The 20,248-nt window shown below is 46.9% G+C and overlaps 1 protein-coding gene across 1 annotated transcript; it reads left to right on the top strand.

Moving 5' to 3' along the window:
* The first annotated feature begins 285 nt into the window (after positions 1–285).
* LOC104301900 (haloacid dehalogenase-like hydrolase domain-containing 5) lies at positions 286–18,700 on the top strand. The gene is made up of 8 exons (XM_054166492.1): positions 286–411; positions 3,748–3,957; positions 5,851–5,963; positions 8,537–8,630; positions 10,696–10,729; positions 12,434–12,608; positions 15,204–15,392; positions 17,603–18,700. Exons 1-8 carry the CDS (start codon positions 286–288, stop codon positions 17,997–17,999), a joined length of 1,338 nt encoding a protein of 445 aa, XP_054022467.1. The 3' UTR covers positions 18,000–18,700.
* The last annotated feature ends 1,548 nt before the right edge of the window (positions 18,701–20,248 follow it).

Below are 20,248 nucleotides of genomic sequence, written 5' to 3'. Positions count from 1 at the left end.
CAAAGCCCTGAGGTGCCGAGGGACACGGCTTAGTGGCAGTGCTGGGTGAACTCCTGCGCTCGATGATCTAAAAAGCCTCTTCCAAGCCGAGGGATCCTGTGCCTGCCGTGTGACGTCGCTGGCTGAGGTAGCCCCGGAGCAGGGCAGCCCCGGCGCGGCCGGGAGCGGCGCCTCCGCCTGCGGGGCGGTGCTCAGGGGCGTGGAGGAGCGGCGGTTTGAAGCCGGGCGGTCCGGGGGCGGCCGGTGTCTCGCCGCCGCTTCCTCCTTCCCTCAGCCGCGGCCGGGATGCTCCGGGCGCTGCCGCCGCTCCGCGCTCTGCTCGGGGCCGGCTCCGCGGGGCGGCCGCCCCGGCTGCCTGCGCTCAGCGGCTTCTGCAGCGCGCCGGCGGCCGAGGGCAGCGCCGGCAGCACGGTAAGCGACGGGCTGGGGCCGGGGGCCGCCAGGGCCGTGGCTGTGGCTTTAGGGGCGAGCGGGAGGAACCGGGGCGAAACCGAAACGGTCTCGGCGGGGCGCGGCCTCCTGTCTGTGCCGGGGCTTCCCCTGGCCGCCGGGGTCGCCTCTGCCGTGCGGCACGGGGCTTGGGAGGCTGCCGCCGGAGGTTCCTCGCCCGTGCGTGCGAGCCCTCCTCCTCCTCCACGGGGTTTTGTTCTGCGCGATTACAAAAGGGAGAGCCGGGCAGGCGGTGCGCTGGTGCTGGGGGGAGCAGCTTCGGGCAGTCCCCTTTGTTGTTGCTGATCTCTTGTCAGCAAGAGTTCCCTCATGGTAGGGAAAGACAGCTGTTAACTTCATTGTTTTCCTGTCGGATACAGCCTTCTTTCCTTTCCTAGCTCCTTTCTTTTTCTGTGTGTACTTAGCAAAATACTTTTCCTCTTTTTTTTTCCCCCTGCTGTGTCGTTGAGTGTTAATTTCTGTTTATAACCTACTTTATTTACAAAACCAGTGCCTGCGTTTCTCCCTGACAGGATATTGTCTATTGTCCCAGTTTTGTAATGTCACATACCAGTTCCAAAGCTGTTGAGTTGCTCCTCGGGTGCCACTCCTGAAGCTGCTGGAGACAAGGGTAGCTGGGGGGGTTGTTCTTAAATAGAAGGCTGATGGTTATACAGGAAGGAAACAGCTTCAGGGTGAGTTCTTGGCATGAGAGACACCAAAATCTAACTGCCTTGATTAGATCAGTGCTAAGGCAATATACTTAGTGCTGGCTTTGTTAGCCTGGACTCTGTGAAGATGGGCTCCAGCTCCTGGGGTTTAAAACTTCATTCCTGTGCCAGGCTCTTGGAGAAGGCAGGAGTGAGAGGCAGTGTGTGGGGCTGTGTCTGAGGCTACATTACTGTTCAGGTGGTGGTGGTGGTGTCCTTGTGCTGGACCCAGCTGCAGGAAAAATGAAGCGGATGAATAATTGATGAGGAACAAAGTGCGGCTCAAATAGGCAAAATGCTCTTCTCCCTGCATGGGGAGAACAATGTGCTGGGTCACTGTCATTGTGTGCCCTGAGACAAGCATGAATGCTAAGGCCATCCCACCTGTCCTGGCTGGAGTCATGTCTCTGTATCATCATGCTCAGCCTCAGTCATCTTTTTCATCAAACCTTGAAACAGAGGATCATAAACCCTAAGATTTTCCATCCTAGGCTTGAGAGAGAGGAAGTTTAGATTACTGACCCTTTCTGGTTCATCATTTTCCAACCTGATTCAGTGACAGTTTCATTGCTCAGCATTCCCCTCTTTGTGTCCACTCCATATCACCCAGCATATCTTTCTGACCCTCATGTAGCTTTGCTTTCCTTTTCCAGGCTCATAAAGTCCAGCTCTTTACTTCTTCAAAGACCAGCAAGGAGATGCCAGTAACTGAAGGGGGTCTGCAAGAAGGCTGGGGAGGTTTTATTTACAAGGGCTTGTAGTGATAGGACAAGGGGGAATGGATTGAAGCTTGAGGAAGAGAGATTCAGACTGGATATTAGGAAGAAATTCTTTCCAGTGAGGGTGGTGAGACACTGGAACAGGTTGCCCAGGGAGGTGGTGGATGCCCCCGCCCTGGAGGTGTTCAAGGCCAGGATGGATGAGGCCTTGAGCAAGCTGGGCTGGTGGGAGGTGTCCCTGCCCATGGCATGGCAGTTGGAACTACATGACCTTTAAGGTTCCTTTCAACTCAGGTCATTCTATGATATAAATGTTAGTAACTCAAGAGAGGTTGTCCTCCCCCTCTGCTCTGCCCTGGTGACACCACATAGGGAATATTGTGTCTAGTTCTGGGCTCCCTAGTTTCAGAGGGACAAGGATAGACTAGAGAGTGCCCAGTAGAGGCTACAAGGATGATGAAGGGACTGGAACACCTCTCTGATGAGAAAGGCTGAGAGCCCTGGGGCTGTTTAGCCTGGAGAAGAGAAAACTGAGAGGAGATCTTATTACTGTTTACAAATATCTGAGGGGTGGGTTTCAAGAAGGGGCCAGGCTCTTTTCAGTGGTGTTCTGTGATAGGACAGGAGGCAATGGACACAAACTGGAACACAGGATGTTCCACTTCAATATGAGGAAAATCTTTGATGTGAGGGTGGCAGAGCCCTGGAACAGGCTGCCCAGGGAGGTTGTGGTTGGAGTCCCTTCTCTGAAGACTTTCAAGATCCACCTAGATGCATCTCTGGGTGACCCGCCCTAGGTGATCCTGCTTTGGCAGGGGGGTTGGACTTGATCTCCAGAGGTCTCTTCCAAGCCCTGCCAGTTCTGGGATTCTATGAAACAGCTGCTCTGTTGAAGGAGGTGCTGACTTTGCCAATAGGCATTACTCTGCCATGTATAAAACTGAAAATCAATTGAAGTAATATATAAGGAGCGCAGCAGATATCTGGCTGTAGTCAAACCTGTTGTGGAATGGAAAAGTACAGGGGACAGCAGGGGCAGTTTGAGTATCTACACATCTTGCAGGGGAGGAGCCAAGCACCATATTTGCATTTAACACCTACCTGCTGCTGAAAAAACTGCTTCTGTTTCTTTTGTCAGTCATTTGTGTCTAGAAGCAGAGGTGCCAGGGGTATCAAGCTGATCTTTAGCAGCTTCTAGCCTGCCTTGACCGCCTGCTTGGTTGCTTGTTTTGGATCTCATCAGGACCCCTCACTTGTGTGGTTGGGGGGAGGAGGCAGTTGTATCTGCCACACCAGCTCTAGAGTCCTCAACACAAGAAGAACATGGAAATGCTAGATCAGGTCCAGGGGAAGACACAAAGATGATCAGAGGGCTGGAGAACCTCTGCCATGAAGGCAGCCTGAGGCAGTTGGGGTTGCTCAGACTGGAGGAGAGAAGGCTTCAGAGGGACCTTTGAGCAACCTTGCAGTGTTTGAAGGGGACTGCAGGAGAGCTGGAGAAGGACTTTCTTACAAAGGCCTTGAGTGACAGGATGAGAGGGAATGACTTGAGTTTAGACATAGGAGGAAATTGTTCCCCATGAAGGTGGTGAGGCACTGGAGCAGGTTGCCCAGAGAAGTTGAGGAGCCTCGAGGCTTGGAAGTATTTAAGACCAGACTGGATGAGGCTTTGAGCAACCTGGTCTAGTGGAATGTGTCCCTGCCCATAGCAGGGGGTTGAAACTAGATGATCTTCAAGGTCCTTTCCAGCCCAAACCATTCTATGATTCTATGTGCAGTTCAAGATCCATTTGTCCTCTTTGAGGTGTTGATTTTCCTTGGGTGTTAGCTGTCATGAGCTGTATCAACATGGACGTAACTAATGTACTCTTTTCAATTCCTTCTTACAGCTCAGCGTACGACCATCCTTTGGCTTTCTCTTTGACATTGATGGGGTGCTGGTACGAGGCAAGACTCCAATTCCTGCTGCAAAAACAGCCTTTCAAAAGCTGGTGAATTCTCAGGGACAGTTCTTGGTGCCTGTGGTGTTTGTCACCAATGCAGGGAACTGCCTTCGCCAGGAAAAAGCTGATCAGTTGTCTCGTCTACTGGGAGTTCCTGTGAGTATCTTAAATCTTATGTAGTTATTTACTCGTGGTGAACGTGTCAAATGCCTTCTCTTCCATTAATCAGTTTTGATTTTCCCCTTAAGCCCCCTGAAATGCTTTGCAGGAGGTGTTGCAAAAGGAAACAGCGTTGCCCAAATTTGATGATGTTGCCCTTGGTAAGGCTACTGATCTTTCTTTGCAACGCGATTGCTGTGAGAATAAATCTTGCCTTCTGATTTGTGGGTGCTGTGGGCAGGAATTCTCCACTCTTAGAGGCTGTTTGAGCATATCTGTATCAGTTAAACCCTGTCTGTCCTGGGTGAAAGGACAGCTCAGTTACTTGGGTTTTTTTTAGCTATGCAAAGGTGATAACTAGTGACTCATAATAGCATCTTTCAGGATAATAATTACTGGGTTTGTACATATTGAAAGAATCCCAGCAGGGTGAGAGTTGGAAGGGACCTTTGGATATCACCCAGTCCTATCCCCATGCTAAAGCAAGGTCACCCATAGCAGGGCACCCAGGATCACAATGTCCAGGTGGGCTTGGAATCTCTCCAGAGAAGGAGACTCCACAACCTCTCTGGACAGCCTGCTCCAAGGCTCCAGCACCCTCACACCAAAGAAATTTTTCCAGATGGAAACTCCTGGGTTCAAGTTTGTGCCCATTGGCCCTTGTCCTGTCCCTGGACACCACTGAAAAGACTCTGGCCACATCTTCTTGCCCCCACCCTTTACCTCTTGCAGAGCATTGAGAAGATCCCCTTTCAGGCTGTTCTTCTCCAGTCTCAACAGCCCCAGGGCTCTCAGACTTTCCTCTTCAGCCTTCTCACAGAGATGCTCCAGGTGTTTCAGCATCTTTGCAGCCTCCACTGGACTCTCTCCAGTAGTTCTCTGTCTCTCTTGAACTGGAGAGCCCAAAACTGAATACAGTACTCCAGAAGTGTCCTCACCAATGTGGAGTACAGGGGCAGGAGAGCCTCCCATGGCCAGCTGACCACACTTTCTAGTGCATCCTGGGAGACCACTGACCATGTTGCCCATGAGGACACATTGCTGGCCCATGGTGAACTACTTCTCCACCAGCACTTCCAGGTCCTTCTCTGTGGAGCTGCTTTCCAGGAGGTCACCCCCCTCACCTGTACTGGTGCAGGGAGTTGTTCTTCCCCAGGTATGGGACCCTACATTAGCCCATGTTGAACTTCATGAAGTTCCCCTTCACCCAGCTCTCCAGCCTGTCCAGGTCTCAATGGGGCTATGTGTCAGAAGATCAACTTTTAGTTTGCAAGTAAATCAGTGCTGCAGTCCAGGAAAGGGACCTCAGTTGGCCCTAGGGCAGTTCTTACTCTTCTTCCTTGTTTGCTTTTTAAATGATAGGTGATTCTGTAAACATAAAAGAGAAAACCTGGGGATTGTGTTGGATAGAGTGGTTCTGGAAGCTGAGCAGGGGGTCAGGAACTGTTTTCATGCATACTGTCAGTATGTTGTCAGTGAAACTTAGAAGGAAGTGATAGGCTGGGGTTTCAGGTAGATCATAGAATCATAGAATTGTTACGGTTGGAAGGGACCTCAAGGATCAGCCAGTTCCATCCCTGCTGCCATGGGCAGGGACACCTCACACTACAGCAGGTTGCTCACAGCCACATCCAGCCTGGCTGCAAAAACCTCCAGGCATGAGGCTGCCACCACCTCCCTGGGCAACCTGTGCCAGTCTCTCACCACCCTCATGGGGAACAACTTGTTCCTGACATCCAATCTGAATCTCCCCATTTCTAGTTTTGTTCCGTTCCCCCCAGTCCTATCATTACCTGACCTGATTGCTTTGTCACAGCTGTTCCTTCAACCTGCATGTCAGTAATTTACCTGAAAAGCAACCAGCTCCTTTTGTTTTTAAATCCCAAACAGATTTCCCAGGATCAGGTGATGATGTCGCACAGTCCCCTGCGGATGTTCAAACGTTACCATGAGAAATGTGTTCTTGTATCTGGCCAAGGACCACTTCTGGATATTGCTCAAGAGTATCTTAAACAAGCAAACAAACAAACAAAACCACATCCAACTTTCTGGTTTAAGTATTTTCCTTAATCAAGGTCAGGAGATCCTGCCGACCCAGTGAAGACCAAGTTTTTCAACACTACTAACCCAGTGATGGGCAATGGTAGTTCTTACTGTGATGTCTCGTGGATGTTTTTGAAAGTGGTTTTTGTGTTGGTATTTGTTTCACTGTTTTTACCAAGAAAGGCAAAAACAGAGTTATTTTGTTGACTCATATGTAAGTGACAGACTGAAAGAGTTGGGGCTGTTCAGTCTGGAGAAGAGAAGGCTTTAAGGAGACCTTCTTGTGGCCTTCCAGTATCTGAAGGGGGCCTACAAGAAGGCTGGGGAGGGACTTCTCAGGATCTCAGGTAGTGATAGGACTAGGGGGAATGGAATGAAGCTGGAGGTGGGGAGATTCAGGCTGGATGTGAGGAGGAAGTTCTTCACTGTGAGAGTGGTGAAGCCCTGGAATGGGTTGTCCAGGGAGGTGGTTGAGGCCCCATCCCTGGAGGTGTTTAAGCCCAGGCTGGATGAGGCTCTGGCCAGGCTGATCTAGTGTGGGGTGTCCCTGCCCATGGCAGGGGGGTTGGAACTAGATGATCCTTGTGGTCCCTTCCAACCCTGATTGATACTATGATACTTTAACACCAAGAGTTTGTGCTCTGTTGAGGATGAGAGTGTGGCATGCTGGCTGTTATTTCATAGAATCACAGAATTGTTTGAGTTGGAAGGGAACTTGAAGATCATCCAAACTCCACCATGGGCAGCGACATCTCCTGCTAGACCAGATTGCTCAAGGCCCCATCCAGCCTGACCCTGAACACTTAAGTCTTGGAGTCTCCACAGCTTCTCTGGGCAATCTGTTCCAGTGCCTCACCATCCTCCTGGGGAACAATTTTTTTCCTACTGCATAACCTAAATCCAGCTTCTTGCAGTTTGAAGCCACCACCTCTTGTCCTGTCACTCCAGGCCTTTGTAAAAAGGCCCTCTCAGCTCTCTTGTAGCCCCCTTCAAACACTGGAAAGCTGCTCTGAGGTCTTCCTGGAGTGTTCTCTTCTCCAGGCTGAACAAGCCAAACTCCCTCAGCCTGTCTTCATGGCAGAGGTTCTCCAGTCCTCTACTCATCTTTGTGGCATCCCCTAGACCGAGAAGCATTTCCATGTCCTTCTTGTGTTGAGGGGCATAGAGCTGGACCCAGCACTTTTATCACTGACTTATTTGTCTGGCTCAATGGCTCAAGATCTGCTTGTAACAACATAGCCAGTCCAGGTCACATTGATTTTGTAACCAACATCTAGAGTAGAACTGCTTTTGAAAATAATTTTGCTGCTTCTGTGGTGACTGCCAAAAAGAAGTTGAATTGCGTTGATCCAATGGTCAGATCAAAGCTTCAAACTGTAATTTAATGGCCTTAAGCTTTGTATAATCTTCACTCATACTTCCACTTACTGCTCTCTACCCTTTACTTCTTCCTTTGTTACTCCTTATTTTCCTTTGCCTTGTAAGAAGCTGTAGCTCCCAACCGCTTGTTACATAAATCAGCATTTTTGGTTTGACTACCTCTTGCTCACTCAAATTACTGGGACATCTCAGAGTGGATATCATGGACATTGTGGATATCATAAGGTTATTTTTTTTTCCCTTTTGGTCCTTTCCTTATTTGATGTGTTTTGGAGTTTATCTTCAGTACCTGTAGAACATAGATAAGCCTGAGTCAACCATTCTGCACAAGGCTGAGCTTTGTGGTGGTTGTTTACCAAGCAATATGTTTGCAGCTCTAATGGCCTAAGGAAAGCACCATTTGTGGTGTCAGTATTTTTTTCCTCAGCTAGCTCAATATTTCTTTCCTGTAATAATGAAACAAGGTGTTGTCCTGCTGGCAGATAAACTTTTTTTCTGGTGCTCTTGGAAGGATGACACCTAAAAAGATGTTGCAGCAAGGTGGGTGTTGGTGTCTTCTCCCTAGTAACAGATGGTAGGATGAGAGGAAATGGTCTCAAGTTGCACCAAGTGAGGTTTAGGTTGGACATTAGAAGAAGCTTCTTCCCTGAAAGGGCTCTTAGTCACTGGAACAGGCTGCCCAGGGAGGTGATTGAATCTCCATCCCTGGAGGTGTTTCAAAGAGGCAGAGCTGTGGTGCTGAGGGCCGTGGTTTAGTACCAAACTTCACTGGTAGACTTAGAGGGTGGTTGGACTTGATCTTAAAGATCTATTCCAGCCAGAATGATTCTGTGATTCTATAATCTTGGAGTATTGTGTGTGTAAAGAGGCTTCCTGCTTTTCATCTCTTATCTTGGGAAAGACTTCTGTATAATTTCTGTCTTAAGGTCTCAGACACATAGGTCTCCCCTTCATAAACAACAAGGTGATCATCTTACCTCACAGAAGAAAAAGTCAGGCTTGGGTATGTTGCTTTCATTCCTCCACAGTTTGCCTTACCTGATTAACTGCATATGTTAAAACTGTTAGAAGTAGTGATTTCAAAAATATTTTGATATAAGCACTTCTCTCTCCTTAACTGGTACTTCTCCCTCCTTAACTGGTACTTCTCCAGCCTTGGTTTCTGTCAGCCCATTACCATTGAAACACTGCGGGAGAAACATCCTCTGCTAGACGTAGTTGACCATGACAGAAGACCTAATGTTCTGGTGAGTGTGTGTTGCTCTTTGAAAATCATTTGCTCAGTAGATGACTTCTGTCATAGGGGCCAACAGAAATGCCTTGGTGTTGTTCCTAGGCTGTGAAGTTTGATTGTAAATTAAAGCTTGGCAGATAACTAACTTTGTCTGCAAAAGTCTCCGTTTCTGCTTTGCAGCATTATTTAACTACCTTTTAAACTGCCAAGCTCAGGCTGTTGTTCTTGCTTTGTATTTTGACTTTGCTTTTCTGCTTCTCTGTTTGTTTTATGGCAGCATGTCCAAGAACAGCTGTGGTAATTCTATTACATATTCCTGTGTTACAGCGTGTTCATATTCATAACAGTTTCCTATTAGTTGAATTCTTTGACATGATCTTTGATTTTGGAGCCTACTGTTGTGGGAAAAGTTGTGACTTAGTACAGATTCCTAGTGCAAAAATCTGTCTTGGGAAGCTTATTAGCTTCCTAGATGTGGGGAAAATAAAATAAATGGGTATTTTCTAGGCTGTGAGGTTGATTTGGTTGTACATGAATGCTTGGTAGGTAACTAATTTCCCTCCAGAAGTCTCCCTTTTTGGTTTATCCCATTATTTAAATAGATCTTAGCAGTGTGTACAGTATGATTCCAGCTGAATTGTCAGTTCAGAAGGCAGTGAATGCATGCATAGTAAAGATATATTCAGGGTCAGCATATAGAGTGGATTTTTCCCATGTGAAATCAGGAAATTCTTTGTGGTTCTTAGAATCCATAACTCAGTTATGTCACCTTTTGCCTTACTTTGCAAGATGTAGAGGTGCAAGAAACTCTTGATGTATCTGGAGTACCTCTCCTATGCAGATAAGGTGAAAGAATTGGTACTGTTCAGCCTGCAGAAGACAAAGCTCCAGGAAGACCTAATAACTACATTTCAGTGTCTGAAGGGGACCTACAGGCAGGCTGGGGAGGGACTATTTAGAAGGCCTTGTGGTGGTAGGATGAGGGGCAGTGGTTTGAAACTGGAGCAGGGCGGATTTAGGTTGGACAGCAGGAGGAAGCTCTTCACAATGAGGGTGGTGAAATACTGGAACAGGTTGCCCAGAGATGTGGTTGAGGCCCCATCCCTGGAGACATTCAAGATCAGACTCAATGTGGCCCTGGGTAGCCTGATCTAGTTAGAGATGTCCCTGCCCACTGCAGGGGGGTTGGACAAGATGAGCTTTGAGGCTCCCTTCCAGCCCAATGCAATCTGTGAATTTGTCACCACAGGGAGTAAATCATGAAGTGCAGCCCCTTATTTGTTTAGCAGATGGGTTAGACATTGTACAATGTGTTTTTCTTTCTTAGAAGTGTCTTGGTAAATAATACCAGAGACCTCTTACTCCTGCAGAAGAACAAACATCCACACTTTCCTATGCAAGTAAATGAAACTTGAAGCTTTTATCACATAGAAATAGAATAGAATTAACCAGGTTGGAAAAGACCTTCAAGATCATCATATCCAACCTATCACCCAAAAGCATCTAAACAACTAAACCATGGCACCAAGTGCCTCATCCAGTCTCCTCCTAAACACCTCCAGGGACAGTGACTCCACCACCTCCCTGGGCAGCACATCCCAATGGCCAATCTCTCTTTCTGTGAAGAACTTCTTCCTCACCTCCAGCCTAAACCTCCCCTGGCACAGCTTGAGACTGTCCTCTTATTCTGTTGGTGGTTGCCTGGGAGAAGAGACCAACCCCCACCTGGCTACAACCTCCCTTCAGGTAGCTGTAGAGAGCAATAAGGTCTCCTGTGAGCCTCCTCTTCTCCAGAGGCAGGTAAATAACTGTAGGAGGCTAGTGAATGTGAAACACACCAACTTGTCTGGTGGCCACAAGGTTTCACTTCAGGCTTGAAACACAAGTTTTGAAGTAAACTGAGGTCAGGTATATACCAAAATAGAGAGTGGGTTTCCTGTCGGTGTTGCAGAAGGCAGCTGTGGGAGCTATGCTTGAATTTATCCTGTTAAAAATGGCAGTAGATGTTTCATCTTGTTGAAAACATTCCTTTTTGTTGTTTTTGTGTGTTTTTTTGTTTTCTTTTCTTCTTATTGCAGTACCCCTCTGCTGTGGAGATTCCCAAGATCGAGGGTCAGTTGTCTTTATTTAACTTGCAACCGTCCATGAATAGGTGAAATACCTGCACTGTACTTTAGGATTAGGCTGTGGGTTTAGATCACTGGCTGCTTCAGGAAGTTGGTTGAGGCACTTCTCAAAATTCCCTGTTAATTTGGAATTCCTGTCATTACTCTGGGATGTAATAAAGCTGAGGTTTTAACATCTGCAGTTTTCAGCCCTGTGTGTTGGAAGCCTCAGAAGGTCAGTGAGGTTCTGCTTTCTTTTCCTTGAACAAGCTACTGCTGCCTGCCTTTCAGAAAGGAGGGTTCAACTGACACCTGTTCAGCAAAACACAGTCTTGTCCTTAGAGTAGTCAGGATGGTCATTTCAGAGCTGTAGAATGAGGTCTGTTGTATTATGTACTTATGTACAGCTTGTTTCAGCACACTGAATGCAGCCTTACCTGAAGTACAGAACTTTTTACAGCAGCAAGGACTGATAGGAATCACAGAATCATTTTGGCTGGAAAGATCTTTAAGATCCTCAAATCCATCCATTACCTAACTCTGCCAAGTCTGCTCCAGGGATGGGGATTCATCCACCTCTCTGTGGAGCCTGTTCAGTCTTTGAGAACCCTTTAAAGGACTGAAGAAGTTTCTTCTCATGTCTAATTTAAATCTCCACTGATGCAACTTGAGGCCATTTCCTCTCATCTTACCACTTACTTTTGAGAAGAGACCAACACCCACCTCACTGCAACCTCCATTCAGGGAGTTGCAGAGGGAGTGAGATCTTCTTCAGCCTTCTCTTCTCCAGGCTAAACAGCCCCAGTTCCCTTAGCAGCTCCTCACCAGACCTGTTTTCCAGACCCTTCACCAGCTTCACTATGCTTGTCTGGACCTGCTCCAGCACCTCAATGTCCTTCTTGGAGTGAGAGGCCCAGAACTAAACCCAGTACTCAAGGTGTGGCCTCACCTGTGCTGAGTACAGGGGGACAGACAAGGGGTGATGGCTTCCAACTGGAAGAAGCTGGATTTAGATTGAACATTAGGAAGAAATTCTTCCCCAGGAGGTTGGTGAGGTTACCCAGAGAAGTTGTGGAGGCTCCAAGCCTGGAAGCGTTCCACGCCAGGTTGGATGGAGCTTTGAGCAAGCTACTCCAGCAAGAGATGTCCCTGCCCATAGCAGGGGGTTGAAACTAGATGATCTTTAAGGTTACTTCAAACCATTCTATGATTCTGCACTTGAGGAGTTTAAAAAAACCCCATGTCACATTATTGCTGGAGAGGAGAGAAATGTCTAAAGGCAACAGTCAGATTTTGTTTTAAGATGAAAAAAAACCACCCCAAACCTTAAGGTGAAAATGACATCTGTGATGGATTACTTAAATAGGTTACTTAAATACTCTTTGTAAAGATGAAATTTACAAGGGTGTTGAAGACTGAGAAATCTTAACAGTTGTAGAAAGTTGAGGGGGTTTGTGGTGAAACTTAGCCTGTGAAAAATAAATAGCTGCTTAAACCTGTAGATTTTGCAGCAGGGTCTTGTTGCTTCTAAGATTCTCTGTGAGTGAATAGGTATGTAGTATGTTAAAGCCCTAAGTTAATGTGACTGTTCATCAGCTCCTGGTTAGATCAGATTGTTTGTTCAGTCTCCTTACACCAAGTTTTACTGTTGGAGATTTGCTGCCCTGTTAAGCAGCTCCCTAACTCTGTTTTGTAATTCTTGTTCTCCTAGCTGTTGTTTTGTTTGGGGAGCCAGTCAGATGGGAAACCAACCTCCAGTTGATAATAGATGTTTTGCTGACAAGTGGCTATCCTGGAAATCCCTATCAGCATGAAAATTACCCTCACATTCCTGTACTGGCTTGTAACATGGATCTGATGTGGGTTGCTGAGGCTCAGTCTCCCAGGTGAGTCTCTGTCCTGGAATACTTGGGGATTCCTCCTTCCTGCAGTCACATATAGTCAATACTTTTATATACCAAATGCTTGTTATAGCTTCACAGCAGGTCTCAGCTTTGAATATGATGTCTCTAAAGCAAGGTTTATATTGGACATTAGGAAGAAATTCTTCCCCATGAGGGTGGTGAGGCACTGGACCAGGTTGCCCAGAGATGGTCTGGAAATGTGCTATTTTGTGGCCTTCAGGAAATCAGTCACTTGAGATTAAAACTGCTTTAAAGCCCTAAACCTTTTTGTTCCCCTACTTCCAGAAGAGTGGGGAAGTGCAGATTTTTGCATTATCAAGGCCTTGGTTTAATTTCATCAGGTGCTTTGGTATTTCTCTCTTCCATCTGACAGTTCCTGCTAGCTGAAAGCAGGGAGCAATTTTCAGCTGAGGGCAATATAGTGAAGCTCTTAAGGAACATGAGGAAAAACAAGCAGACCACCCAGAACAAGGTGTCATGATCTCTGATAGGCTTCAGTAGAAGATAGTTCTTGAAGAGCTTTGTTGCCTTACAGTCTGAAATTTGAGCATACACTGAAATAGAAATTGTTGTTGAGAGTTATCTTGGGTTGAAGATCTCATCAGCTATCCTTCCCTGGTTGCAAAGACCATCTCTAGTGAGCACCTTGGCAAAAGATGTGTGGGAATGCTTATTTATTGGTATGTCAAAATACAAAGCAACAAACAGGGTGGAGAGGGGAAATGAAGGGTTCATTTAGACTTGGGAAGATCATAGAATGGCTCAGGTTGGAAGGGACCTCAAAGATCATCTACTCCAACCCCCCTGCCATGGGCAGGAACACCCCTCAAATAGACCAGGTTGCCCAAGGCCTCATCCAATCTGACCTTGAACACCTCCAGGGAAAGGGACATCCACAACCTCCCTGGGCAACCTGTTCCAGGGTCTCACCACCCTTGTACTGAAGAACTTCTTCTAAGATCCAGTCTAACCCTGGTCTCCCTCAGCTTCAAACCATTCCCCTTTGTCCTCCAGCCATGCTGTAGGATCCCTTCAGGTATTGGAAGGCAGCCCTAAGGTCCCCCCTTACAGGAGGCTGAGAGGAGACCTCATTGCTCTCTACAGCTACCTGAAAGGAGGTTGGAGTGATGCTGATGTTGGCCTCTTCTCCCAGGTAGCTAACAACAGGACAAGAGGAAATGGCCTCAAGCTGTACCAGGGGAGGTTTAGGTTGGATGTTAGGAACTATTTCTTTCCTGCAAGAGTGGTCAGGGATTGGAAGAGGTTGCCTAGGGAGGAGGTGGAGTCACCATCCCTGGAGGTGTTTAGAAAATGAGTTGATGTGGCACTCTGGGACATGGTTATGGAGGTGTTGGGTAGAAGGTTGGACTTGATGATCTTAGAGGTCCAACCTTAATGATTCTATGATTAAGGCACCTTGACCAGGATAACAGAGTTACCAAAAGCATGAGGTAACATTTTCATTTGTTCCTTGATCATCCTTTAATTTTTGATCGGTTATTTTTTCAGTAATTTTCATTGTTCTAGAGAAATCCATGAAGGTTTTTTTGTTTCTCTATTACAGGTGCATTTTCTGTCTACTCTTGTGCTTAAGGAAAGATTAATTTTCCTTCTGTCTGATGCTAGCTTTTCTCTTCCTTTTTCTTCCTCTCTTCTGTGTTAATGTAGCTAATTCTGTTGGGTCACCCCAGAGAGTGGAGCTCAGGCTAGGCTTTATTTCATGTCTATTGAAATGCAAGCAGTGCTAACACAAACCACTGCTGCATTTTACAGCAGGCCAGCCTGTTGTGCTGTCCCAATAACATGGGATTATTGTGGTGTTAATTGTTCAGCTAATCAGCACTTAATTTTCAGTTGGACAGCTGTATAAAACATAGACTCAGCGATTGGTTTGGGTATAGAAGAGACCTTAATCATCTGGGTCCAACCCCCTGCCATGGGCAGAGACACCTCCTGCTAGACAGCGTGCTGGCACCATCCAGCCTGGCTTGGAACACTTCCAGCCTTGGAGCCTCCACAACTTCTCTGGGTGACCTCTTCCAGGGCCTCACCACTCTCATGGGGAAGAATTTCTTGCTAATGTTTAATCTAAATCCAGCTGCTTCCAATTTGAAACCATTCCCTCACATTCTGTCACTCTATGTCTTTGTGAAAAGTCCCTCTCCAGCTCTCCTGTAGCCCCCTTTGGGTCCTGAAAGGCTGCTCTAAAGTCCCCTCAAGTGTATTCCCTTCTCCATTCTGAACAACCCCAACTCTCTCAGCCTGGCCTCACAGCAGAGGATTTCCAGCCCTCCCAACATTGCTGTGGCCTCCTCTGGCCCCTCTCCAACAGATCTCTGTGCTGTGCTGAGGACGTCAGAGCTGGCCCCAGCACTGCAGGTGTGGTCTCAGCAGAGCAGAAGGGCAGAATCCCCTCCATATGCTGCCCACACTGCTAGGGATCAGCCCAGGACATGACTGGGTCTGGTTGGTAAATGTCATGTGCAAACTGAGGGGAATTTGAGAGTTACAGGATGTGATTTATCCCTAACAGATCTGTACTTGATAGAGTTTGACTTGTCTTTTTTTTCTGTGTAGGCTGGGACATGGAACTTTCATGGTTTGTTTGGAAAACATTTACAAGAAGATCACTGGCAAGGATTTGAAATATGAAGCCTTAATGGGCAAACCCAGTAAGCTGACCTACCAGTATGCAGAGTACCTCATCCGGGCCCAGGCTGCAGAGAGGCAGTGGAAGCAGCCCATCCAAACTCTTTATGCTGTCGGGTAAGGTACTGGGAGTCCAGAGAGGGCAGCAGGGAATTGCTGGGCCTTTCAGTGCCTCAAGGGGCTGATCGGAAAGCTGGGGGCACAGCTTTCAGCAGGGCCAGTTGTGACAGGACAAGGGGCGATGGTTTGAACTAAAAGAGGGAGTTTTAGACTAGAGAGAAGGAAGAATTGCTTGCCACTGAGGGTGGTGGCCCAGGTTGCCCAGAGAGGTGGTAGATGCCCCATTCCTGGAACCATACCAGGTCAGGTTGTCTGGGGCTCTGAGCAACCTGCTCTAGTTGGGGATGTCACTGCTGAGTGCAGGAGGGTTGGTCTGGATGAGCTTTAAAGGTTACTCCAAACCAAACCAGTTTGTGATTCCATAAATACCAGCAAGGAAAAATCCCCAACTCTTCCTGATTTGTTTCTCTTACCATTAGGACTCCCTAATGTTCTTGGGGCTGTGGTGTGCTTTCTGTCATGCTTTTCAACCTCACTGCTTCTCACCCTGAAAATGAATGATACTTGGATCTTTCTGTGCCTAATTTCTGCAGAAGCACAGAAATTGCTTCATAAGCAACTAAGATTTCTCCTAATTTTTTTTTCCTTTCTATTACTGTTTTTTATTTCTTTCTGTAATAGGCTGCTTAAATCTAACACAGATCGACATGGGGGTGTGTTTGATTAGTCTTACTGGTGTAACAAGCAACAAACTGAGTAAATAACAGTTGTTAGAGAATGCAGAGCTGGAATTTGTTTGTGAGGTCATGAAGCTTGGTCATATGCTCTGTGTGTGCTGTCACATCATACAATCCTTTTCATAGAAAGAGATAAAGCTGTATTGTATTAAAGGCTGCTCCACAATCTCCAAGATGTCTGCACATATAATAAGCTCATTCATGGCCTGCTAATACCTATCTCTGATTTCCTCTCCTCTTGCTCTGACCTGCCATATGGAGAGTTATCATAGAATGATGGGGGTTGGAAGGGACCTCTAGAGATCATCCGGTCCAACCCCTTCATCAAAGCGGGCTCACCTGAGATAGGTCACACATGAACACATCCAGACAGGTCTTAATGGCATCCTGGCATGCATCAAGAATAGTGTGGCCAGCAGAAGCAGGGAAGTCATTGTGCCCCTGTACTCAGCACTGGTTAGGCCACACCTTGAGTCCTGTGTCCAGTTCTGGGCCCTTCAGTTTGAGAAGGACATTGAGACACTTGAACGGCAACGAGGCTGGGGAGAGGCCTCAGGCATAAGCCCTACGAGGAGAGGCTGAGGGAGCTGGGGGTGCTTAGCCTGGAGAAGAGGAGACTCAGGGGAGACCTTATTGCTGTCTACAACTCCCTGAAGGGAGGTTGTAGCCAGGTGGGGGTTGGTCTCTTCTCCCAGGCAACCAGCACCAGAGCAAGAGGACACAGTCTCAAGCTGTGCCAGGGGAGGTTTAGGCTGGAGCTGGGGAAAAAGTTCTTCACTGAGAGAGTTGTTAGCTGTTGGAATGTGCTGCCCAGGGAGGTGGTGGAGTCACCATCCCTGGAGGTGTTAAAGAGGAGATTGGATGTGGCACTTGGTGCCATGGTTTAGTCATGAGGTCTGTGGTGACAGGTTGGACTTGCTGATCTTTGAGGTCTCTTCCAACCTTGGTGATTCTGTGATTCTGTAAAGGTCTCCAGAGAAGGAGACTCCACAACCTCTCTGGGCAGCCTGTTCCAGGGCTCCAGTAGCCTCACAGCAAAGTTTTTCCTCACATGGAGGTGGAACTTCCTGTGTTCCAGTTTGTATCCATTGTCCCTTGTCACACAGAATCACCAAGGTTAGAAGAGACCTCAAAGATCATCAAGTCCAACCTGTCACCACAGACCTCATGACTAAACCATGGCACCAAGTGCCACATCCAGTCTCCTCTTGAACACCTCCAGGGATGGTGTCCTATCATGGGACACCACTGAAATGAGCCTGACCTCTTCTCCTTGTCACCCACCCCTCAGATATTTATAGACATTGATAAGATCTCCTCTCAGCCTTCTCTTCTCCAGACCAAACAGCCCCAGGCCATGCTGAATGAAACTAATGTCATGAAATAGCTCTAAAAAGGGACTCCTTCCTGTCTGCAGACTGCCACACAGAGCTATGTGAAGCAGAAAATAATCTGTTAAATCCAAGCCAGCCCTTGGAAGCTGACAAGTAGAAGTGCCCTGCTGACTAACCTTCCTGCCTATGTTTGCAGAGATAACCTCATGACCGATGTCTACGGTGCTAACCTTTACAATCGCTACCTTCAGGAGAGCTCCAGGAAAGGCTCCAAATCCCGGATGCAGGCCCAAGTCACTGGTGGCAGAGGATCTGCCACACTCTCTCTGGATGATGAAATGGGCAGCAGTTGGGAGAACGAATTAGCCTCTGCAGCAGCTGCCCACTGTAGGTCTGTTCTGGTTTGTACTGGGGTGTACAACCCTCACACCGAGGTCCCCTCGGACACCCGAGAGAGCATAACTGCAACAGTGTTCCACGGCCACAGAGATTTCAGATTTGATCCTGCCTTGGTAGAACCAGATCATATTGTACCAGATGTTGATGCTGCTGTAGACCTTGTCTTCCAGCTGGAGAACTTTGCACCTCATTGAGATGATTTCTTAAGGACTGCTCAGTGCTGTGCTTCTCTTCCCCAAAAAACCCCAAACTGTGCATTAAGGTCCTGCCACAAACTGCTGCTTTCTAGGGTTTTTAACTTTTAATACAATCTTACTTTGAGTGTACTCAGTATACTTAGGTATATTAATATACTTACTACATTAAATATCAATAATGCTTTTTAAACTGCTTTGGAAGATGTTGTTTCATGCTTTAGTTGCCCTTTGTTAGCCTCCTATACATGATGTTAGCTATTGTAATAGCACTTTTTCATAGTGATTTATAGCTGGTACTTCTATTTCCACCTGGCAGTACCTTCTTCTGCTGGAAGATTTAGCTTCTAGGTATTGGGGATCTTGAAGAATGTTGGTTTGTGGTGGTCATTCCCACAATTATATGGTACAGAGCACCACTGTTACAACGTGTTGCTGCCTGTATTGTGCAAGTTATGAGTGCTCCTCCAAATCACAGTCAAGTTGAGGTCTGTTCTGCTCCTTTGTATTCGCTCACATGTAACCCTGCAGCCTTTGTTTTTTGCCTCTTTTCCACATGCCTGGAGCTGCAGCTGCTCCTTTCTGCTCTGAGATGCAAAGCCTTAATAGAAATGCCCCTGTGAAGTGGAGAAGGCTGACCTGTTACCTCCATTTCTGGAGCTCCTACTCAGCTGAACGCAGACATGTAAGGAAAATGGCTAACACTGTGTCCCCTCTGTGGCACTATAGCTGACCTTTCTCTCTTTGCCTTTATATCTGCACTTTCTTGAGGAAATTAGAATGTTAGAAAGCTTTAGAAATTATGGTTTGGGTGTTTGTGTCAGTTGGGGTTTTCCACTAAAGGAGTGGCTACTGTTTGGGCATCAAGTGCCTCATAATTTACTTGAAGCTTCATTACCGCTGGGGTAATTAACCGAGTCTTTAGTGGCGTAGCTTTCACCTTGTGTCAGTGTTGTTTGGTTCCTGGATTTTACAGCTGTTCATTTAAAAAAAAAACAAACAGGGAAAAGTAATTTATTTTATGTTATTTTTGTAAAATGCTCTTAAATGTTTTCATCCAAAAGAGGCCTTGGAAGATGTCTTCGGGTTAGGTTGTTGTAATGTGGCATATGGTGTCGTTGTGGCATAAGCTTGGAAGGACATAAACCAATTAAGTGTGTTCTAAAAACAAAGTCCACTTACAGATAGCACTTCACCGTGGGGCTACTTGTGGTTGGGTTGGGGGTTTTTGAGTTAGAAATGGTGGAAACAAAAAAACCCCACTATTGGTCTTCAGTTTTCCCAAGCTTTTGCAGGACTAGCTGGCTTAAAAGCAGTGATAGGCAGTTGGTGGTATAAAAGGAAGTGACTTCCTGGCCAACTTCTTTGTGGCTTGTTATCCTGATAGCACAGTTGGAGAACTCACACCCCAAAGAGAACATTGCTGCTGTGGAGTCAGCTCTCTGTGTTGGTTTCTCCCTTTGTAAACCACTTCCGTCCCATTCTCAGCTGTTGGTTCACAAGCAGCTTTCAACTTGATCTTGCTGGATCTAGTGTAAGGACACTGCTCTCAGCAGTGTCTTTCCTGTTTGGAGCAACCTCATCTACTTGGGGGTGTCCCTGCTCACTGCAGGGAGGTTGGACAAGATGACCTTCCAGGGTCCCTTCCAATCCAATGCATTCGCTGATTCCACTTCTGCACTGGGGAAATGCTACAGCAGCATGGTCTTGCCTTTTTTCTTTTCCCCTCCTGGTACAATGAACAGATACTCCCATTTCTTTAGCACTTTTCTGCAATACACCAACTATTTGCAAAATACACCAAAGCTTTTGAAGTCAAGGCTAGTTTTGTACAAGGTCAGGATGATGTGATGTTGTGTTGTTTCCATGCTGAAGCCCTCATTGGGGCTGGTTTCAGGCTGTCAGCGAAGCAGAGAATAAAAATGTGGAAGTTGATAAAGAACAGAAAATGTTTGTTTGTATTTTCTTTTGGTTTGTTTGGATTTGTTGGTTGGTTGTTTTTTTCTCCAGAATATGCATGAACACTTCAAAAAGTTCCTGAAGGACTTCCTGTGTGCACTTTTAAAGCTTCATCTCTCATGGAAATGTGGCATACACATTTCCATCTATCTATTTGGATGCTGCTCAAGCTGCTGCTGGATTAGAACTGAAGGGTTAACAAGACAGGTTATCAGTCTCTCTCCCTCTTAGCCTATTTAGTCTCTGTTTGCCTTGCAGGGGTGTGAATATTGCCAAAAGCTAGGCAGTTG

Source organism: Dryobates pubescens, chromosome 1 (genome assembly GCF_014839835.1).
Source record: "Dryobates pubescens isolate bDryPub1 chromosome 1, bDryPub1.pri, whole genome shotgun sequence".
NCBI classification, from domain to species: Eukaryota; Metazoa; Chordata; class Aves; order Piciformes; family Picidae; genus Dryobates; species Dryobates pubescens.
This window is presented reverse-complemented; position numbering and strand designations above follow the sequence as displayed.

Bases quoted from the DNA above. Each gene is read 5' to 3' on its own strand.
- LOC104301900 (XM_054166492.1), top strand. From the start codon at position 286: ATGCTCCGGGCGCTGCCGCCGCTCCGCGCTCTGCTCGGGGCCGGCTCC. The intron at 412-3,747 runs GTAAGCGACGGG...TCCTTCTTACAG, and splicing joins AGGGCAGCGCCGGCAGCACG to CTCAGCGTACGACCATCCTT. The intron at 15,393-17,602 runs GTAAGGTACTGG...CTATGTTTGCAG, and splicing joins CAAACTCTTTATGCTGTCGG to AGATAACCTCATGACCGATG.